This window comes from Perca fluviatilis, chromosome 1, assembly GCF_010015445.1.
Source record: "Perca fluviatilis chromosome 1, GENO_Pfluv_1.0, whole genome shotgun sequence".
Lineage (NCBI taxonomy): Eukaryota > Metazoa > Chordata > Actinopteri > Perciformes > Percidae > Perca > Perca fluviatilis.
The window spans coordinates 5,981,662-6,001,425 of NC_053112.1; the positions used below are offsets into that span (position 1 = coordinate 5,981,662).

A 19,764-nucleotide genomic window follows, 5' to 3' on the forward strand; every position below is an offset into this window, starting at 1 on the left:
TCCACTAATTGATCAATTGACTGGTCGCTGCAGCGCTACAGTTATTATAGGCTATTGATTAATGGAGAAAATAATCAGCAGGACTTTTATGCAAATGTAACAAGTAGACTACACAAACGCTGCAACCTGGCAACGCCATCAGCAGAACTATGAAAATGATGCATCAAAAACATTTCTGAAGTTACACAGCGCGGCCCAATCTCCTAACAAGGGTGTGTGTGTATCACAGCCTGATATATTGTAAAAACACATCAGTGACACACACACACACACACACACACACACACACACACACACACACACACACACACACACACACACACTTCTGCTGCCACAAATACTCATTAGAGCACCAAATGTGGAATAATCTGCCGCTGAAAATAGTTCCAAACAAATACACTATACTTTTCAACAGCAGTCAAACATCAAATAGAAACATGTAAAGAAATCCAAATGTTTTTTGTGTGCAAAAAATACCCAATTCACTTTAGAAACATTTATTAGTGATTCTTTGAAAGTGAGAAAATGTCTGTGGCTTTAAATAGAAATGCTACCAGGATGCAGAGTTGAAGAGATGAATGCATTAAATTATTTTGTTGCATATGTAATGGGAAGCATATAATAATCAATCAAAACAATGAAGTGTAAATCAATCACCACAGGAAATTGATTCTGTAAACAAATAATATGTGAATTATAACATGTACATTTGTTCCCTTGAATATAAATATATCAATACATGAAATAAGATGAGTGTTTAGTTTACTCTGACAGGAGAGATGATCAGAGGGGCAGAGGTTTTACCACCATCATATTTCCAGGGACTGAAGTATGGGAAGAGTTTCTCAGTGAAGGAGCAGCCAGTAAAGGAGTAGATAAGAGCTGCAGCATCTACATCATAAAAGGAGACAAGACCCTCCTCATAATCCACAAACACCCCCACCTTCTGAGGAGGAGACTTCAGAGAGAGAAGGACTAAAGGGTCAGCAACAGCTTGGTACTCATTTCCATTTCTCAACAATATAGTCCAGTAACCTTTCTGAGGGTTCAGTGGGATGTTCTCTTTCCTGTTTACAGACTCTCTGGCCACTCCTAAAGCCCAGCCAGTCTTTCCTTTAACTTGAACCTCAAAGTAAAATCTACCTGAAGAGAAACTCTGCTTTCCTAAAACAAAGGGATTGAGAGAAAATCTCTCTGGATTGTTTGGGAGATTCTTCCTCACATTACCATGATTCACTTGTTTCCCATCATCAGACAGGATGAGATAGGGATATGCTGTATCAGGATCAAGAGTCACATCCACTGCATACTGCTGGACCCTCTTCAGCTCAGCTTTAATCAGCTTCTTCATTTCTTTACTGAGTGTCTCTTCCAGCTGAGCCACAGCTTTCATCACAGTCCCCTCATATGATGATGGATGGACGCTGACCTCTGTCCAGTCCTTGGTGGGTGGAGGGTGGTTGGTGTTTAGGGACTGGACACTCTGGAGAAGATGGAGGTGGTCTTCAGAGCGTAACACCTGCTCCACCTCAATTCTTCTCTTCAACAGCTCAGAGATTTCCTGTTCCAGCTCTTTGATGACAGCTACGGCCTGTTTTTCTGTTGTTTTCTGCTTCTCTTTGATCGTGTTGATGAGCTCATTCAGGCCTCTCTCAACAGACCCCTTCAGAGAAGTGAAGACCTGAACACCTTCTGCTATCTCTCTGTCTGCATCTTCCTCACTGAGGTCGACAGAGTGTTGGATCTCTTGAATCTTCAGTCGTCTCTTCCGGATCATCTGCTGAATTTCAGCCCCTGTCTTCCCCAGCTCGGCCTTCTTTCCTTCATAATCTTCTTTCAGAGGAACAACATCATGCATCTTGTGATCTAAAACAGTGCAGAGCATGCAGACACATGTCTGGTCGGTCTTACAGAACAGCTCCAGAGGTTTATCGTGCTTCGTACACATCCTGCCTTCCAGGTTCTCCACCGGGTCGATCAGCTGATGTCTTTTCAGACGTGAAACTGTCAGATGAGGCTTCAGGTGAGTTTCACAGTAGGAGACCAGACACACCAGGCAGGACTTCAGGGCCTTCAGTTTGGTTCCAGTGCAGACGTCACAGGGAACTTCTCCTGGTTTGGACACTTGTTGCTCTGAGCTGCTGCTGCTGGCTTTCTGTTGAGCTGACTGTCTGAACTGAGCGACCATCTCAGAGAACAAAGTGTTGACATGCAGCTCAGGTTTTGTGTTGAAAACCTTTTTACACATCGGACACAGGTACTGGTCATTAGTATTCCAGTGTTCATTGATGCAGTTTTTGCAGAAGTTGTGACCACATGGTATAGTGATGGGATCAGTGAACACATCCAGACAGATGGAGCACAGAAACTGATCTTCAGATGGCAGATAGTTTGCAGCAGCCATATCTACACATAGTGTGAAAGAAAAGAAAAAACATATTAAAAACATTGTTTAAATTATTAATTATTTAATTATTTTAAAAAAAGGTGCTTGACTTGCACCGAACTGTGCAAGGAACATTTAAATCATGCTGACAAAGTGAAGCTCGCTACTCTTGCCCGCCCAGAGAATTTGGCCCACCCATGAAGCAGAGACATCATGGCTTTCAAACGAGCAAAGTGGCAGTTGGTCAAGGCCACACCCCCACCCTACACCTTGTGCCCACCCCCCCCCCCTCTCCTCCTCAATAGCTACAGACAGAAATGGCACATACTCATTGTGGGACTGACTCTAGTGGCTCTAATCTTACACCTCGCCTTGGTGGATGTAAAGTCCTCTGTAAGATAGAGGTTGTCATAGCGTATCATTTTACAGTTTTTGATTGCTTTGACGCAGCAGTCTACTCAAACTCCACATCTTTCAAAACAGTTAACACACAAGCCGAAACAGTGGCACTCATGGTCAAAATGACACATTTTGTTTGCAAAAGGCTCCAACCGTGCCAAAACATTTAAAATATGCAACAAAAACGAATTTTGCCTTCAAACAACACAACTTGCAAAGTGTAGAGCTATTCCAATCAACCATTACACAGTGGACAACAAAATACAAAATACAGCACTCAGGGCTAGATTTATCAAGCCGTTTGCGCCTGTTTCCAAGCGCTAATTGGTCGCAAAGACGGCCGTAACCGATGCGGGCTATTTACAAACAGGGCGCACTTGGGTAAAATCGCAGATTGTCGCCACATGAGCGAGAAGAGACAAGTTGCGCTTTCAATATGCGTTCGTGGGAGGGTCGTGGGAAAGTGGGAGTTCCACCCGAAAGGTGGGAGGATAAGCGCAAAGTGCACCTAATTATATATCCCGTGGTATTTACAAAGACTGTCAGTAAGAGCGCGCCTCTATTCTGCGGGGGAAATTCTGCGCCTCTTAAAAGCAGGTCTAAGCCAGCCGCAGTCGAGTTTCCTCGTAGACCTTTATGCCGCTGGTGAAATGGCAACAGTAATCTGAGCAAGACGAAGACATAGGCGAGGCTGAACATATTTTTAACAGAAGAATCACACTTTGTCAGTGAACACAACATCATTTAGCGTTACAGATCAAGCAGCCGAGCAATATTAGAGTTACTGGAAGAAATCAAAGATGAAATTGAATTTCCCACTCAGCGTTCACATCCCACTCCACCAGTTGTTAAACTCCTCGCTACATTACAAATATTGGCATCAGGATCATTTCAAACAGTCATAGCATCAGCAGTGGGAATATCGCAGTCTGCACTCAGCCATATCATAGCACAAGTATCGCTTTGCTACAGCGCAATCTACGGTCTAGTGGGCGGAGAAAGACGCTGATTGCCTGATGGGTGTCAGGGTTGATAAATACTACGCAAACTGTGGAAGCATAGCGTGTGCTATTACCGAACTCGCATAAACAGACGCAGCGCAAACTGCGCTAGTGTTAGTAAATCAGGCCCTCAGTGTGAATCAGTGCACCATAGCTTGTCATTGTAGCCTATTACTATACGTAGCTTTCATGCCAGTGCCATTTGTTGTTCAATTTGCCTTCTTGCAAAGAATTGGATCCAGAATCAGAAAAGATTTGATGCAAATTTAATTGATTCCACTGATTTTTATTTTCAAACTGTGGCTGAAGACTAAAATACTGTAAATATTACACAAAATAAATGTAAACCAAAATAAAATATGTTAGAGTATAAGAAATTAAGAAAATAAAAATAAAATATATTACAGTAAAGTATAAACATCTATTACTGTAGAGTATAAGAAATAGCCACTATTGATACTCAATCTCTTGTGTCTTGACGATGGGACCACATGGCCTAACCCTGCACACTGAACTATGGGGCCACATGGCCTAACCCTGCACACTGATCGCTAATTGAAGATTTGTGTGAAGGAGTGTCAAACAGGTGCTTCAGTGATTTCATACTGATGTAGTGGGAGGGGGGGGAATGTGTCAATCCAAGGAGAAAGGGTTAACACATTTGCAAGAGGTGTCTTCTGCTCTGCTGAGACAGTGATGATGAAAACCGAGTGGATCCCAGTTTCTCTAAGCAGGTCAAAGCAATCAAGAAAAACTGTAAAGCAACACTTGGTAACCTTTCCCAATTCGGACTCCTACAGGTTGTCTCATTGGAACTACAGCTGCAGATAAAAGTTATATAGGGTTGCTTTAACAGGTGGTATAACTTGAAGAATTAAGAGGAGTGACATACTATTTAGCTTCAGCAAAGGATTGTCAACATACTCTACCGGTCAAAAGTTTTGGGGTCACTTAGATATTTCCATTACACTCCATTACAGACAGAATACTAGCTGAGATCAGTTGCATTGTTTTTTAATGAGGTCAGCAGTTTTCAGATTACATTATGTGCTTACATAATTGCAAAATGGTTCTAAACTGTTACAGTCTACATTGCCCATGATCAGCAACCATTCATCCAATGATCCAAAGGCACATTCTAGATTTACTAATCTGATAACATTTTAAAAGGCAAGCTGAGAAAATATTGGAGAACCCTTTTGCAATTATGTAAGCACATAATGTAATCTGAAAACTGCTGCCCTGGTTTAAAAAAAAAAATGCAACTGATCTCAGCTGGTATTCTGTCTGTAATGGAGTGGAATGGAAATTTCTAAGTGACCCCAAACTTTTGACCCGTAGTGTATATATTCTCAAACAGTTCATAATCTCTAGCTGCTTCACAATAAAAGCCTCACACTAGTTTTCTTGTGGAAAGCTTTTATTGTGAAACAGCCAGAGGAAATAGAGGAAGTAGTATGCAATTAGTAAACAGACAGAAAAATCACAGAGATTCAGTTCCAAGTTCCTAATGCCTCTGGGTCCAAGTTTTATTAAAGAACAGCACTGCTAACAAAGTTCTGCTTACTTGAACACATTTCATTTCCTCCAGCTGCTTCACATTAAAAGCCTCCCACTGGTTCTCTTTTTGAAAGCTTTTATTGTGAAACAGCCAGAGAAGATAGAGGAAGCTGTATTTATGAAGCGATCCATAAACAGTAACAATAGCAATAAAGTAGGAACTCCAGTCCTGAGAACTGACAAAGAGAGACTGTTTAAAGCTGTTATGTATAGTAGGCCTGGGGACAAACAGCCATAGTTATATTGTTACAAATTTCACAAGTAATGAGAGGAACTTGCTGCCTGAGTAGAGCTGAAGTTTAGTGTTAATCCTGGTTGTAGAAAGTGTAAATCTGATCAGCTGTACTCACCAGTGTTTGGCAGAGACGCTGCTGTGTTGTTGAGAAAGACCTGATGAAGTCAGTTTGAGTTTTCTTTCAGAGATAAACTGCAGCGTGGCTGACACTCTGACAAACTTAACTTTCATTTCTGGAGTGTGACGTTGAAGCTCTCCTCTTTCCAGCGTTGCTCCTCCTCTTACTGCAGCTCTGTTGTGGGTGCTGTTCTCAGGTTTCCTCCCTCTCATTTTACACGGTTACACAGGTGTGTCGTCTGGTTAATATGGAGCAAAGGTGGAGCTTTATCTAACAGGTGGGTGGAGGAGGGTGTGGGAGAAGGTTTTGCTTATACCTTTATAGGCCTTTATCCTCTGATTTACAGTTACTGCAACACACCAGGGTGCAAATACTCAACTTTCACGTTGCACACACACACAAAAAGCATGCACATACTCAATTTTCTCGTTGCACACACACACACACACACACACACACACACACACACACACACACACACACACACACACATTACATTACATTACATGTCATTTAGCTGACACTTTTATCCAAAGCAACTTCCTTTCAACTGTGAAGGTTCAAACTCCAGACAACAAGTAGTAAGTGCAAGTACATTAGCTTTAAATAAGCAAAGCTACAAAGAGACATATGAAAGTGCAGGTTCAAGAATTTCTTTTTTTTTATCCGAGATGTAGTCAGAAGAGATGTGTTTTTAGCCTCCAGCGGAAGATGTGTAGGCTTTCGGCCATCCTGATGGCAATAGGGAGCTCGTTCCACCATTTAGGAGGCAGGACAGTGAACAGTCAGGATTTTGTTGAGTGATTAGTTCTCCCCCACTGTGAGGGGGCAGCAAGCAGTTTGGCAGATGCAGAGTGAAGTGAGCGGGTTGGGGTATATGGTTTGACCATGTCCTGGATGTAAGCTGGGGATGATCCGTTCGTGGCCCTGTATGTAAGTACTAGTGTCTTGAAGTGGATGCGGGCAGCAATTGGTAACCAGTGAAGAGAGTGGAGGAGCGCTGTAGTGTGAGAGAACTTGGGGAGGTTGAAGACAAGCCAAGCTGCTGCGTTCTGAATGAGCTGCAAAGGTCGGATGGCACATGCAGGCAGGCCAATCAGGACGGAGTTGCAGTAGTCTAGACGTGAGATGACTAGAGCCTGAACCAGGCCCTGAGCCGCCTTCTGCATTAGAAGGAGACGTATCCTTCTAATGTTATGCAGCATGTATCTACACGATCGGGTAGTTGCAGCAATGTTGGCAGTGAAGGAGAGTTGGTCGTCAAGTGTCACACCCAGGTTTCTAGCAATCTGGGTGGGGACTACCACAGAGTTGTCAATTGTTATAGTCGGTCCTGGGTAGGAGAGCCCTTCCTTGGAAGGAAAAGGAGCTCAGTCTTGTAGAGGTTGAGTTTCAGATAGTGTGTGGAAATCTAAGAAGAGATGTCAGTCAGACAGACGAGATACGTGCTGCTACTTGAGTTTCAGACTCAGGAAAGGAGAGAATTAGTTGGGTGTCATCTGCGTTGCTGTGATAAGAAAAGCCGTGCGACTGAATGACAGAGCCGAGAGAGTTGGTGTACAGAGAAAAGAGGAGGGGACCCAGGACTGATCCCTGAGGAACCCCAGTTTTGAGTGGGCAAGGTTCTGAGCTAGATCCTCTCCAAGTTACCCGGTAGGTTCGGTCTGACAGGTAAGATGTGAGCAATGAGAGCGCAGAGCATGAGACACCCACATTCTGGAGTGTCGAAATGAGGATCTGGTGGTTCACTGTGTCAAAGGCAGCAGAAAGGTCCAGAAAGATGATGATGGAAGAGAAAGAGGTTATTCTAGCGATGTGAAGCTGCTCAGTGACAGCAAGGAGGGCAGTTTCTGTTGAGTGACCTGCCTTGAAGCCGGACTGGTGGGGATCAAGAAGGTTGTTCTGGTGGAGCTAGGTAGAGAGTTGATTATGAATGGCACACTCAAGAGTTTTAGATAGCAATGGAAGAAGGGAGACGGGTCTATATTTATTTACATCAGAGGAGTTGAGTGGTTTTTTGAGTAGTGGGGTCACTCTTGCCTCTTTAAGGCCATCGGGGAAACAGCCAGTTGACAAGGAGATGTTAATGAGATGAGTGCGGAAAGGAAGAAGGTCAGGAGCAATGATCTGGAGAAGGTGAGAAGGGATAGGATCCAAGGGGGAGGTGGTTGGGGGGGAAGAGGTAATCAAAGTAAGAATTTGATTTAGAGATAGAGGGGTGAAAGAGGAAAGAGTACTGGATGTGATGTGTAAGGTGATTTCAGGAGTTGCGGTGGAGAATGAAGAGTGTATGTCATCTATCTTTTTTACAAAGTAGTTGACAAAGTGGGTTGGTAGGAGGGAGGAGGGAGGATTGCTAAAAAGAGCTTTTTGCTGCAGAAATAGAGGCAGCGAAGCAGGAAAGAAGATACTGATAGGTAAGCAGGTCATATGGGTGGTTAGATTTCCGCCATTTCCTTTCCGCTGCCCTTATGGTGGATCTTTCAGCACGTACTGAGTCAGATAACCACGGCGCTGGGGAGGACTTGCGAGCCTGTCATGAAGTTAGAGGGCAGAGAGAGTCGAGAGAGGAGGATATAATAGAGAGTAGAGTGTCTGTGGCAGCCTTGGGAGGCATGAGTAAGAAAGAGTCAGATGGAGGGAGGGTTGATAAGGTACATGCCGCCAGAGATGAACTCAGTCTTGCGAGTGGCAGACTGGCAGTTCCACAGGCCACCTGCAACAAAGTGTTGTGTGTGTGTGTGGAACGGGTGGGATAGGTAAGAGAGGTGGGGTTGCGGAAATGTTGCGAGCTAATGCGTGGTTTGTAGTATTTCCGAGAGGAAACACGGACAGGAATGGAGAAGCATCACATTTCAGGATAAAGACACCGAGCAGTGTAAGTGAGATATGGGATATCAAGCCCACTTAACTTCCAACTTAGCCTCCTGCGTAGACTCCTTTGTCTTTGTCCTCCGAGTCTTCGTCCGCCGAAGCTGCCGCTTCACGCAAATGCCAATATTAAATACAAGGAGTTGATTGGTGTTGGCTCCAGTTGGGGAGGCCACACCTTCGCTTATCAGTCAAAAGCACCTGAGAGTCGTTAACCTCCACTCCCAAATTCACACTTCACACTAACTAGTTTCACTTTAACAAAAACCACAAAATTTTGCCTAACACAACCAATCCAGCAAAAAACACACAACAGCAGTAGAAAGTAGAAGCGTAGAAGTAGAAGAAGCAGCAAAAAAAAAAAAAATAAAGTAAGTACTTCACTTAATATCTAGCTGTCCAGTGGTCAATTCCTTCAGCAATCAAATAGACGCTGCCACACACACATACACACACACACACACACACACACACACACGTTTAACGCTTCTTTTCACTACCATGTATAAACACCAGTAACACCGACTTATCACCACTATATATAATCACAGACTGGTATATGTCAACATTCAGCGAGGATACTGTTCAGAAACATTTCAATGATTTTTCAAATGCTAAAAAATTGAATAAAACACCCAATATTCAATGAAAATGGAGATCCAATCTATTGTTGTACTTGCGAAACGTATTGTATCGAATCATCCATCCATGTTATTTTTGGGTAAATACAATTAGGTACTCAACTCAACTCAACTTTATTTATAAAGCACTTTCAAAACCACAAGTGGAACCAAAGTGCTGTACATAAAGTATAAAAACATAAAAGCCTAAAAAACATTACAAACAAAACAAACAACTTACAAAGCATTATCAAATGCTAAGGAAAACAAGTGAGTTTTAAGAGCACTCTGAAAAATCCCCAGAGAAGGACAGGTTTTTACAGACAGAGGAAGGTCATTCCAAAGCCTAGGAGCTGCAACAGAGAAAGCCCGATCACCTTTACACTTTAAGCGCGTTCGTGGAACTACAAGAAGTGACTGATCATTTGATCGCAGAGATCTGCTGGATTGACATTGGCTGATTAAATCAGTAACATACTCAGGGGCTAGACCATGCAGGGACTTAAAAACATACAACAGCGCTTTGTAATGGATTCTGTATCGTATGGGTAACCAATGTAGTTTCATTAAAACCGGAGTAATGTGTTCTCTCTTCTTAGTACCAGTAAAAATTCTGGCAGCTGAGTTCTGAACGAGCTGCAAACGGGACAGAGAAGCCTGACTCACACCCAGATACAACACATTACAGTAATCAAAACGTGATGACACAAAGGCATGAACAACCTTCTCCATATCATTAAAAGTAAGAATAGATTTCAATTTAGATATTGATCTAAGATGGAAGAAACTGTTCTTAACAACAGCATTGATTTGCCGGTCAAATTTAAGCTCAGAGTCAAAAATGACACCAAGGTTCCTCACGCTAGACAGTTTTTTCCCAGGAAACAAACCCAGGCAGTCATCATCCACACACCCCCTATTTCCAAATAAAATCATCACGGTCTTATCCTCATTTAATAGGAGAAAGTTATTTGCAAGCCAACACTTAACTTCTGCCAAACATGCTTGAAGAGACTGAATGGCACTGTCCTGCCCATGTTTGCCAGTCCTCCTCCTTTATTACCGAGTTAATAGGCGTGTGTTTTCGTGTCAGCCGCTGTCCATTTTCTAAGGTTCTGAAATGCAAACGATTTTTGACAAATTTGTTTTTTTAAAGGGCGTGCGTCTGTGCGCACCCACGGAGGAAAACATAAATCGGCGCCTATGATCAGGAGAGATGCTGGAGGAACACGGAACGCGCTCCAACACACCGGGATATACCGGGAGTGCATTTTGATAATGAATGGCTGAGACACAAGGAGGAAAGAGGAGGACGGAGCACAGATAGACGGGCTGGACAGCGGAGCCGGAGCACAGCTGTGGATGTTTGGCGGATCGGCGCGTTGGCGTTGTGGCCCGAACAGGAAAGGCAGAGTGGACGTTGCGTGCTGCTGGCCCTCTTCCCCCCTCCCTCAAACAGAAAAGGGTAAAGACTGTAGTCCCTTTCTCTATAGACTGGTTGAAATCAGATTTTCTATTGTTGCCCAAATCGCACTCGCGCCAACGCGCCGATCCTCCAAACATCCACAGCTGTCCTCCGGCTCCGCTGTCCTGCCCGTGTATCTGTGCTCTGTACCCAACGTTTCTTTTTCGCTCTCTATCCGCTCCTCTTTCCTCCTTGTGTCTCAGCCATTCAGAATACAAAATAAAACACCCGAAACACCACACTATATACAACATAAGAAAACTGTGGCTGCGTGGCTTCACTTTGTGACATATATACATGTAAAAAGTATAAATATAGGCTATAAAATATGAAGAAGAATTATCTTGTGGCCACGAGATAGTTATAATACATTTTTTTTGACAAAGTGGGACCAGGTGGGCTCCGTAGTTTTGTGAAGCACTTTGTAATGTAGATTTTGAAAAGCGCTCTATAAATAAAGATTAGTATTGACAGGGTTTCTTTGTGTGTTTTTTGTCCTCTGCAGGTTTCCCGGGTTCAAAGAGGTGAAACTGGTCCCGGAGAAACACGACATCTCCTTCGTGGAGTTTGTAGTGTTGACGAACTGACCGAAGAGCCGGTTAATTAACCCGACTCGTGTCATACGTCAATGAACCGACTCACTCCTGTTTTTTTCTTTTACTTCATTCATGCTACTGTGTGTGTAGTAATCTAGCTCATTAGCGCCTCCACTGGACTGGAGTGGTGGTGGTGGTGGTAGAATCAATCAGGAAATGAGCTACCTAGACCGCGCACCAGGCTACTGAACGAGACCGAATGTAACCGTGCAACCGGCCGGCCCGCTCGAGTCTAATGTAATCAAACGGTGTCTTGGTTCTCGGCAACTTTGAGTTATTAACCAAGCCTTGTTTCTGGTTCATCTTAGAGGATTGTGTTCATGGTAATTCACACATTATCGATGGGGAAGTACATTACATACAAATACACGTCATGTTAATTTGGTAGTTATGTTAAGTTAAATGTTAGAGAAGTGAATGTTGCTACGTGGTAGGTAGGCTGTCACGAGAAGACCGCACACCAGGCTACTGAACGAGACCGTAAAGACCGTAACCGAGGGTACTGCATGAGTCAAACGGGTGTCTAGGTTCTCAGCAAGTTTGAGTTATCAACCGATCCCAGAATCCTTTATTTCTCGTGCATCTTAGATGATTGTTTACATACAAATTCATAGACTACATTATCGATGGATATCACATACAAATGCACGTCATGTTATCTTAGTAGTTAACGTTAAGTTAAATGTTTGTTACATGATAGGAAGGCTGTCACCAGGAGACCGTGCACCAGGCTACTGAATAAGAGCGTAACTGTGCCTAATGCATGAGTCATGTAATCACGAGTGTCTAGGTTCTCGGCAAGTTTGAGTTATCAGCGATAGCAGAAGCTATGAAAATGTCTCGTGCATTTGAATTGTGTTCATGGAAATTCATATGCTACATTACCAAGGGGAAAGTATTATATCACATACCAATACACGTAATGTTATCTTTATGTTAAGTTAAATGTTAGAAGTGAATGTTGCTACATGGTAGTTAGACTGTCATGAGGAGACCGCCCACCAGGCTACCGAATGTAACCGTGGCCAGTGTGTGAGTCTAGTGTCGGTCAGTATGAGTGTGTAAATAGTATGTCGAGACCGAATGTAACCGCAACCGCTCGAGTCTTCTGCGGTGTCTTGGTTCCTGGCGGGGAACGCGATCACCACCCCGCCGCAGCCGCCGCCGCAGAGGGAACGCGAACCGGTGACCGAATCTATTAACCCTTTAAGCGCCAAAGTCGCAAAATTGCGACAGGACGCGGTACTGAATAAAACAGCTGTTTTTTCTGAATAGAGTGTTATATGTCATTCATACTCCCCTCCACTAGTTGGCAGACACCCTGTACTTAGACCTTAGCTCAGAAATACATCATGCTTCAATGCAAAATGTTCGAGGAAATCCCATCCAAACTTGTCTTTTTTTGTCAAAAGTGACTAGCGACTTTTCTGGTGTTATTAGAGACTTTTGAGGTGTTTGGAGACTCGTGAAAGCACGTATCACTCTACAATTACTGTGCAGGTGCTGCCGTGAGCCCCTCCCTCGTCCAAAGCCTGTAGGCGGTCAGTCTCTCAGTAGCCTCGCGCAGCACCCCAGCCTGCCGTCAGAGCAGCGATGAGACACACACCACTCCGCGTCCAGGCTGCATTGAATCATGTATTGCCACCGTTCTTGCCCTGGCTTACAGAGTGGGTGTAGGCTAAATGTAAATGATTCTTCACTCTTACACAAAATAATTAGGGACACGGCGCGGTACTGAATCAATCAGCTGTTTTCTCCGAATAGAGCGTCACTCTGCAATTACTGTGCCCAACAAGCACCGGGTGCTGCCATGAGCCCCTCCCCCGTCCAAAGGCCTCACAGGCGGTCAGTCTCTCAGTAGCCTCACGCTGCAGTCCCAGCCTGCAGTCAGAGCAGAGAGGAGACACACAGCACTCCACTACTAAGACTTTAGCTCAGAAATACGTCATGCTTCAATGCAAAATGTCCAACGAAATCCCATCCAAACTTGACTTTTTCAAAAGTGACTAGCGACTTTTCTGGTGTTATTGGAAACTTTTCTGGTGTTTGGAGACTCGTGAAAGCACGTATCACTCTACAATTACTGTTTGCAACGAGCAGCAGGTGCTGCCGTGAGCCCCTCCCCCGTCCAAAAAACCCCCCAAAAAAAACGCTGTTTACATGAGTTTTGTGGTGTAGTAATAGTTGTAGTTTACGACTATTGGCTTACAATTTACCTTTTTCCCTGTTAATGTGATATGTGGACAACATAACAAATGGATGGAGGGGGGTAAATCTGATGAAATAAATTCAACTCTCTTTCAAAATATCAGGTATTTCATGGAATTTACATAATCCAATATGGCCGCAGCGATATGACGTCATAATATGCAAATTAGATGGAAAAATGTACTCCCTAGATAAACGTTAGGTCATTCTGAATATTTGTTTCATTTACACTTTATCTCTATCTCAAACCATTTTCAAGCCAGAGCCTTCTGAAATTTAGGTGCCAAAACCTAGTATTTTTAAAAATAAAACCCGGCGCCTAAAGGGTTAACTCGGTAGGCCAACCAACGAGCGTCCGGTTAAACCGACTCACGTAAAAAAGTGGTTGTCCCATCACTAGGAGTTTGAGAGCGAGACGCAGGCGGGCGTGGCTAAAGACGCACTGCAAGGCTTCCGCAGCGAGGCGAAGCTGTGTTCCTGCCCGGGGAAAGAGACGCTGCTGCCGGCCATGGAACTCTCCGCCTCCCGCTGCCACTGGAGCTCAGATTGCAGGTCGAAGGCGGCATATATATATCACAAAACACATTCTCACCTGTGAAATGTTTTCCCTTGCTGTTTTTCCTTTCGTTCGAACATCCATAAGCAGCCCAAAGTCCAGCATATCCATATTGATTCATCCTCCGCAATCACTCCAGGTGGAAACAAACATTTCCTCCTGCCACTCCTTCACATTAAAAGCATCCAACTGGTGAAACACATAGGGAGCTTTTATTGTGAAGCAGCCACAGGAAACACAATGTACTCGTAATGAAATACAACTTCTGTGTAGTGTTTGGTGTTCAAGTCACTGTTTACTCAGGCCTTGTGTTCAACAACTGCTTTATTTTACAGTTTTTATTTTTACAATCACATATTTACAGATTTGACATGTAAACCAATCTTACCCACAAAACAAACCAAAACACCTTTCAGACAAAATAGAAACATTCATTAACCTTTTATACATGGTGTAATAACGACACATATTGTGTTCTGTAGACACTATAGACATGTAAAAGACCTTAAGCTGCGTTCAGACCAAAGAAAGTGATCAGCAGATTTTTGGCAGGGTTGTGCAGCAGTGGGAGTGTCACTGAAACAGCCTATTTGTGTGACTTCCCAGTGTAGCACAAGTACACTTTATATTTCACACTTACTGTTTTCTGTCAGATGGTTTATAGATCTCGACATTTGCAAATGAACTTGAAGGCATCTTTATTTCCCGGAAAAAGAGAGAAAGAAAAGAGATGAGCGAGATATAGCGAGTGCTTTGTTGTTGCAGGAAACATTTGGAGGGACTGACGGAGGGACTGAGGAAACAGTCAACTGTTCCCCAAACTCCCAGGCAGTTCAGAGCTTGTGTTTGGGGTTTAAAAACATTCTCGTGGCAGCGATAGAGGCAGTGTTTCCTGTTTCCTGATTGGGACTCTCACACCACCTCAACATACTCTGACAAGTCTGATCTCTGTTACATGATTGGCTACTGCAGTGTGACACAGGGTTGCGCTTCTCCAAAAGTTGAGTCGGTCTCAAAATTTTAGACACAGGCCCGCTGCGTTTTTTCCGTCCCCTGCGGTAACCCACTACCTCCATTCAATATGTAATGAAAGACCTGCAATTTTTGTGGATGCAGACTTACTCGTAAATGAAGGTGTCTTTAGAAACCGATTTCTTCTGGAAGTTAAAATAAATGTCTGTGGATTTAACAGAGGTTTTTAAAAATAGATATTCTGATGCAGTGTTGAAGAGATGAATGCATTAAATGAATTTGTTGAATATGTAATGGAATACATATAATTAAACAAGTCTTAAAAATTAAGTGTATATCAATCAACACATTAAAAAGATAGAAAATAAGAGCTAAACTAATTATTAAGATTTGTTTCCCTTAATGAAAATAAATCAAAGTTAAGTGATTAGTTTACTCTGACAGGAGAGATGATCAGAGGGGCAGAGTTTTTACCATCTTCATTACTACAGGGACAGAAGTATGGGAAGAGTTTCTCAGTGAAGGAACAGCCAGTAAAGGAGTAGATAAGAGCTGCAGTATCTACATCATAAAAGGAGACCAGACCCTCCTCATAATCCACAAACACCCCCACCTTCTGAGGAGGAGACTTCAGAGAGAGAAGGACTGAAGGGTCATCAAGAGCTTCGTACTCATTTCCATTTCTCAACCATATAGTCCAGTAACCATCCTCAGGGCTCAGTATGATATCTACCTTCCTGTTGATCAACTCTCTGGCCACTCCTAAATCCCATTTAGTCTTTCCTTTAACTTGAACCTCAAAGTAAAATCTGCCTGAAGAGAAACTCTGCTTTCCTAAAACACAGGGATTGAGAGAAAATCTCTCTGGGTTGTCTGGGAGATTCTTTCTCATATCACCAAGATTCACTTGTTTCCCATCATTAGACAGGATGACACTATGATGTGCTGTATTAGGATCAAGAGTCACATCCACTGCATACTGCTGGACCCTCTTCAGCTCAGCTTTAATCAGCTTCTTCATCTTTTTACTGAGTGTCTCCTCCAGCTGAGCCACAGCTTTCACCACAGTCCCCTCATATGATGTTGGATGGACGCTGACCTCTGTCCAGTCCTTGGTGGGTAGAGGTTGTTGGATGTTTAGGGACTGGACACTCTGGAGAAGATGGAGGTGGTCTTCAGAGTGTGAGAGCTGCTCCACCTCAGTGCTTCTCTTCATCAGCTCAGAGATTTCCTGTTCCAGCTGTTTGATGAAAGCTTTAGCCTGTTTTTCTGTTGTTTTCTGCTTCTCTTTGATCGTGTTGATGAGCTCATTCAGGCCTCTCTCAACAGACTCCTTCAGAGAAGTGAAGACCTGAACACCTTCTGCTATCTCTCTGTCTGCATCTTCCTCACTGAGGTCGACTGAGTGTTTGATCTCCTGAATCTTCAGTCGTCTCTTCTGGATCATCTGCTGAATTTCAGCCTCTGTCTTCCCCAGCTCGACCTTCTTTCCTTCATATTCTTCTTTCAGAGGAACAACATCATGCATCTTGTGGTCTAAAACAGTGCAGAGCATACAAACACATGTCTGGTCGGTCTTACAGAACAGCTCCAGAGGTTTATCGTGTTTCGTACACATCCTGCCTTCCAGGTTCTCCACAGGGTCGATCAGCTGATGTCTTTTCAGGCCTGACATTGTCAGATGAGGCTCCAGGTGAGTCTCACAGTAGGAGACCAGACACACCAGGCAGGACTTCAGGGCCTTCAGTTTGGTTCCAGTGCAGAAGTCACAGGGAACTTCTCCTGGTTTGGACACTTGTTGCTCTGAGCTGCTGCTGCTGGCTTTCTGTTGAGCTGACTCTCTGAACTGAGCAACCATCTCAGAGAACATAGTGTTGATGTGCAGCTCAGGTCTTTTGTTGAAAACCTTTTTACACCTTGGACACAGGTACAGGTCATTAGCATCCCAGTGTTCAGTGATGCAATTTTTGCAGAAGATGTGTCCACATGATGTGGTGACAGGATCAGTGAACACATCCAGACAGATGGAGCACAGAAACTGATCTTCAGATGGCAGATAGTTTGCAGCAGCAGCCATATCTACACATAGTGTGAAAGAAAAGAAAAACATATTAAAATACAGTTTTTTTACAATTATTTATAAAAAACAAAACAAGTTGTTTTGACTTGCACCGAACTGTGAACAACAAGGAACATTTAAATCATGCTGACAAAGTGAAGGTCGCTACTCTGACAAAACAGCACTGAATACATCCACACAGGGGCAGAGCCAGACATTGCAAAAATTTGGGGCTCAGCCCAATTTATAGCGGCTAAATGCACTATATATTTTAAGACATTTGAGATAATAGAATCCCTAAATGTCTGTACTGGGTTGTACCAGCTATCTGTAAGTTCAAACATGAACTAGTCAGAACCTATCTTTAATTAGGTTGGAGTTTACACGCTACTAACATTTTAAAAGGTCCCATGGCATGAAAATTTCACTTTATGAGTTTTTTTTTAACATTAATATGCGTTCCCCCAGCCTGCCTATGGTTCCCCAGTGGCTAGAAATGGTGATAGTTGTAAACCGAGTCCTGGGTATCCTGCTCTGCCTTTGAGAAAATGAAAGCTCAGATGGGCCGATCTGAAGTCTTCTCCTTATGAGGTCATAAAGAGGTTACCACCCCTTTCTCTGCTTTGCCCGCCCAGAGAATTTGGCTCACCCATGAGAGAGAGACATCATGGCTTTCAAATGAGCAAAGTGGCAGTTGATCAACGCCACACAAATCTTACACCTCGCCTTGGTGGATGTAAAGTTCTCTGTAAGATAGAGGTTGTCATAGCGTATCGTTTTACAGTTTTTCTTGATTGCTTCGATGCAGCAGTCAAGTCAAACTCCACATTTTCAAAACAGTTAACACACAGGCCGAAACAGTGGTACTCATGGTCAAAATGACACATTTTGTTTGCAAAAGGCTGTAACCATGCATTTAAATTTAACATTTAAAATATACAACAAAAGCAAATTTTGCCTTCAAACAACACAACTTGCAAACAAGTGTAGAGCTCTTCCAATTAACCATTACACAGTGGACAAGAAAATACAAAATACAGCACTCAGTGTGAATCAGTGCACCATTGCTTGTCATTGTAGCCTATTACTGTAAGTAGCTTTCATGCCAGGGCCATTTGTTGTTCAATTTGCCTTCTTGCAAAGAATTGGATCCAGGATCAGAAATTCTTTGATGCAAATTTAACTGATTCCATTAATTCTTATTTTCAAACAGTGGCTGAAGACTGACATACTGTAAATATTACACAAAATACATGTAAACCAAAATAAAATGTTAGAGTATAAGAAATTAAGAAAATAAAAATAAAATATATTACAGTAAAGTATAAACATATATTACTGTAGAGTATAAGAAATAGCCACTATTGATACTCAGTCTCTTCTGTCTTGATGATGGGGCCACATGGCCTAACCCTACAGACTGATCGCTAATTGAAGATTTGTGTGTAGGAGTGTCAAACGGGTGCTCCAGTGGTTTCATACTGATGTAGGTAAAATCTAATAGTTAGGATCAGATGGTTTCTGTTTGGTTACCATAGCTAAAACAATGGAGTTTGGACTGCTTGAATGACATCCGTGTTAACTGTTCTGCAAAGGGGGATGTGTCAATCCAATGAGAAAGGGTTAACACATTTGCAAGAGGTGTCTTCTGCTCTGCTGAGACAGTGATGATGAAAACCGAGTGGATCCCAGTTTCTCTAAGCAGGTCAAAGCAATCAAGAAAAACTGTAAAGCAACACTAACTTTTCCCTCTTCAGTCCCCCTACAGGTTGTATCATTGGAACTACAGCTGCAGCTAAAAGTTACATAGTGTTGCTTTAACAGGTGGTATAACTTGAAGAATTAAGAGGAGTGACATACTATTTAGCTTCAGCAAAGCACTGTCAACATACTCTACCGGTCAAAAGTTTTGATGTCACTTAGAAATTTCCATTAAGGACAGAATACCAGCTGAGATCAGTTGCATTTTGTTTTTGATGAGGGCAGCAGTTTTCAGATTACATTATGTGCTTACATAATTGCTAAAGTTTCTATGAAGCGAGCTGTAAACAGTAACAATAGCAGTAAAGTAGGAAGTAATCTAAACTCCAGTCCTTAGAACTGACACAGAGAGACTGTTTAAAGCTGTTAAAGTGGGCTACTGTATAGTGGGCCTGTGGACAAACAGCCATAGTTATATTGTTACCAATTTCACAAGAAATTAAAAGAGAGGAACTTGCTTCCTGAGCAGATTACTAGGGAAACAGTTGTACATTTTTACTCCCCAACTTATTGAAACAGTTCTACATTTTATTTACAATTTGTATATATTTTAAATATTGCTTGTGTAGTATTCAATTATTTAATGTATATTTTTTCCTACTTTTTAATGTATACTCTGTATGTGAGCTGTGTGATATTTTGCTGCTGCAACTACGTTATTTCCCATTTTTTTGGGATCAATAAAAATCTATATATCTATCTATCTAGAGCTGAAGTTTAGTGTTAATCCTGGTTGTAGAGAGTGTAAATGTGACCAGCTGTACTCACCAGTGTTTGGCAGAGACTCTGCTGTGTTGTTGAGAAAGACCTGATGAAGTCAGTTTGAGTTTTCTTTCAGAGAGAAACAGAGACTTGTCTTGACTGCAGCGTGGCCGACACTCTGACAAACTTAACTTTCATTTCTGGAGTGTGACGTTGAAGCTCTCCTCTTTCCAGTGTTGCTCCTCCTCTTACTGC

General features: G+C 42.8%; 2 protein-coding genes and 1 pseudogene across 3 annotated transcripts; all 3 read right to left on the minus strand.

Annotated features, from left to right (window-relative positions):
- LOC120563789 overlaps nucleotides 1-19,669 on the minus strand; it is a 105,162-nt pseudogene extending 85,493 nt beyond the window's left edge.
- Nucleotides 482-19,665, minus strand: LOC120563822 (E3 ubiquitin-protein ligase TRIM21-like). Of its 2 annotated transcripts, none has more exons than XM_039808240.1 (2): nucleotides 19,576-19,665; nucleotides 482-2,406 (listed from the first exon to the last, which is right to left on the minus strand). In XM_039808240.1, exon 2 carries the CDS (start codon nucleotides 2,402-2,404, stop codon nucleotides 758-760), a length of 1,647 nt encoding a protein of 548 aa, XP_039664174.1. In that variant the 5' UTR covers nucleotides 2,405-2,406; nucleotides 19,576-19,665; the 3' UTR covers nucleotides 482-757. The 2 variants fall into 2 exon arrangements, with proteins under 2 accessions (XP_039664174.1, XP_039664181.1); XM_039808247.1 differs by lacking the exon at nucleotides 19,576-19,665 and adding an exon at nucleotides 5,697-5,977.
- LOC120563758 (E3 ubiquitin-protein ligase TRIM21-like) lies at nucleotides 14,697-19,675 on the minus strand. Its single transcript, XM_039808151.1, has 2 exons — nucleotides 19,576-19,675; nucleotides 14,697-17,066 (listed from the first exon to the last, which is right to left on the minus strand). The coding sequence occupies exon 2, from the start codon at nucleotides 17,062-17,064 to the stop codon at nucleotides 15,415-15,417; it is 1,650 nt and encodes a 549-aa protein (XP_039664085.1). The 5' UTR covers nucleotides 17,065-17,066; nucleotides 19,576-19,675; the 3' UTR covers nucleotides 14,697-15,414.
- Nucleotides 19,676-19,764: the final 89 nt, after the last annotated feature.

What these genes read in the sequence shown, in the direction of transcription:
- LOC120563822 (XM_039808240.1), bottom strand. Translation starts at nt 2,404, where the DNA reads ATGGCTGCTGCAAACTATCTGCCATCTGAAGATCAGTTTCTGTGCTCC.
- LOC120563758 (XM_039808151.1), bottom strand. Translation starts at nt 17,064, where the DNA reads ATGGCTGCTGCTGCAAACTATCTGCCATCTGAAGATCAGTTTCTGTGC.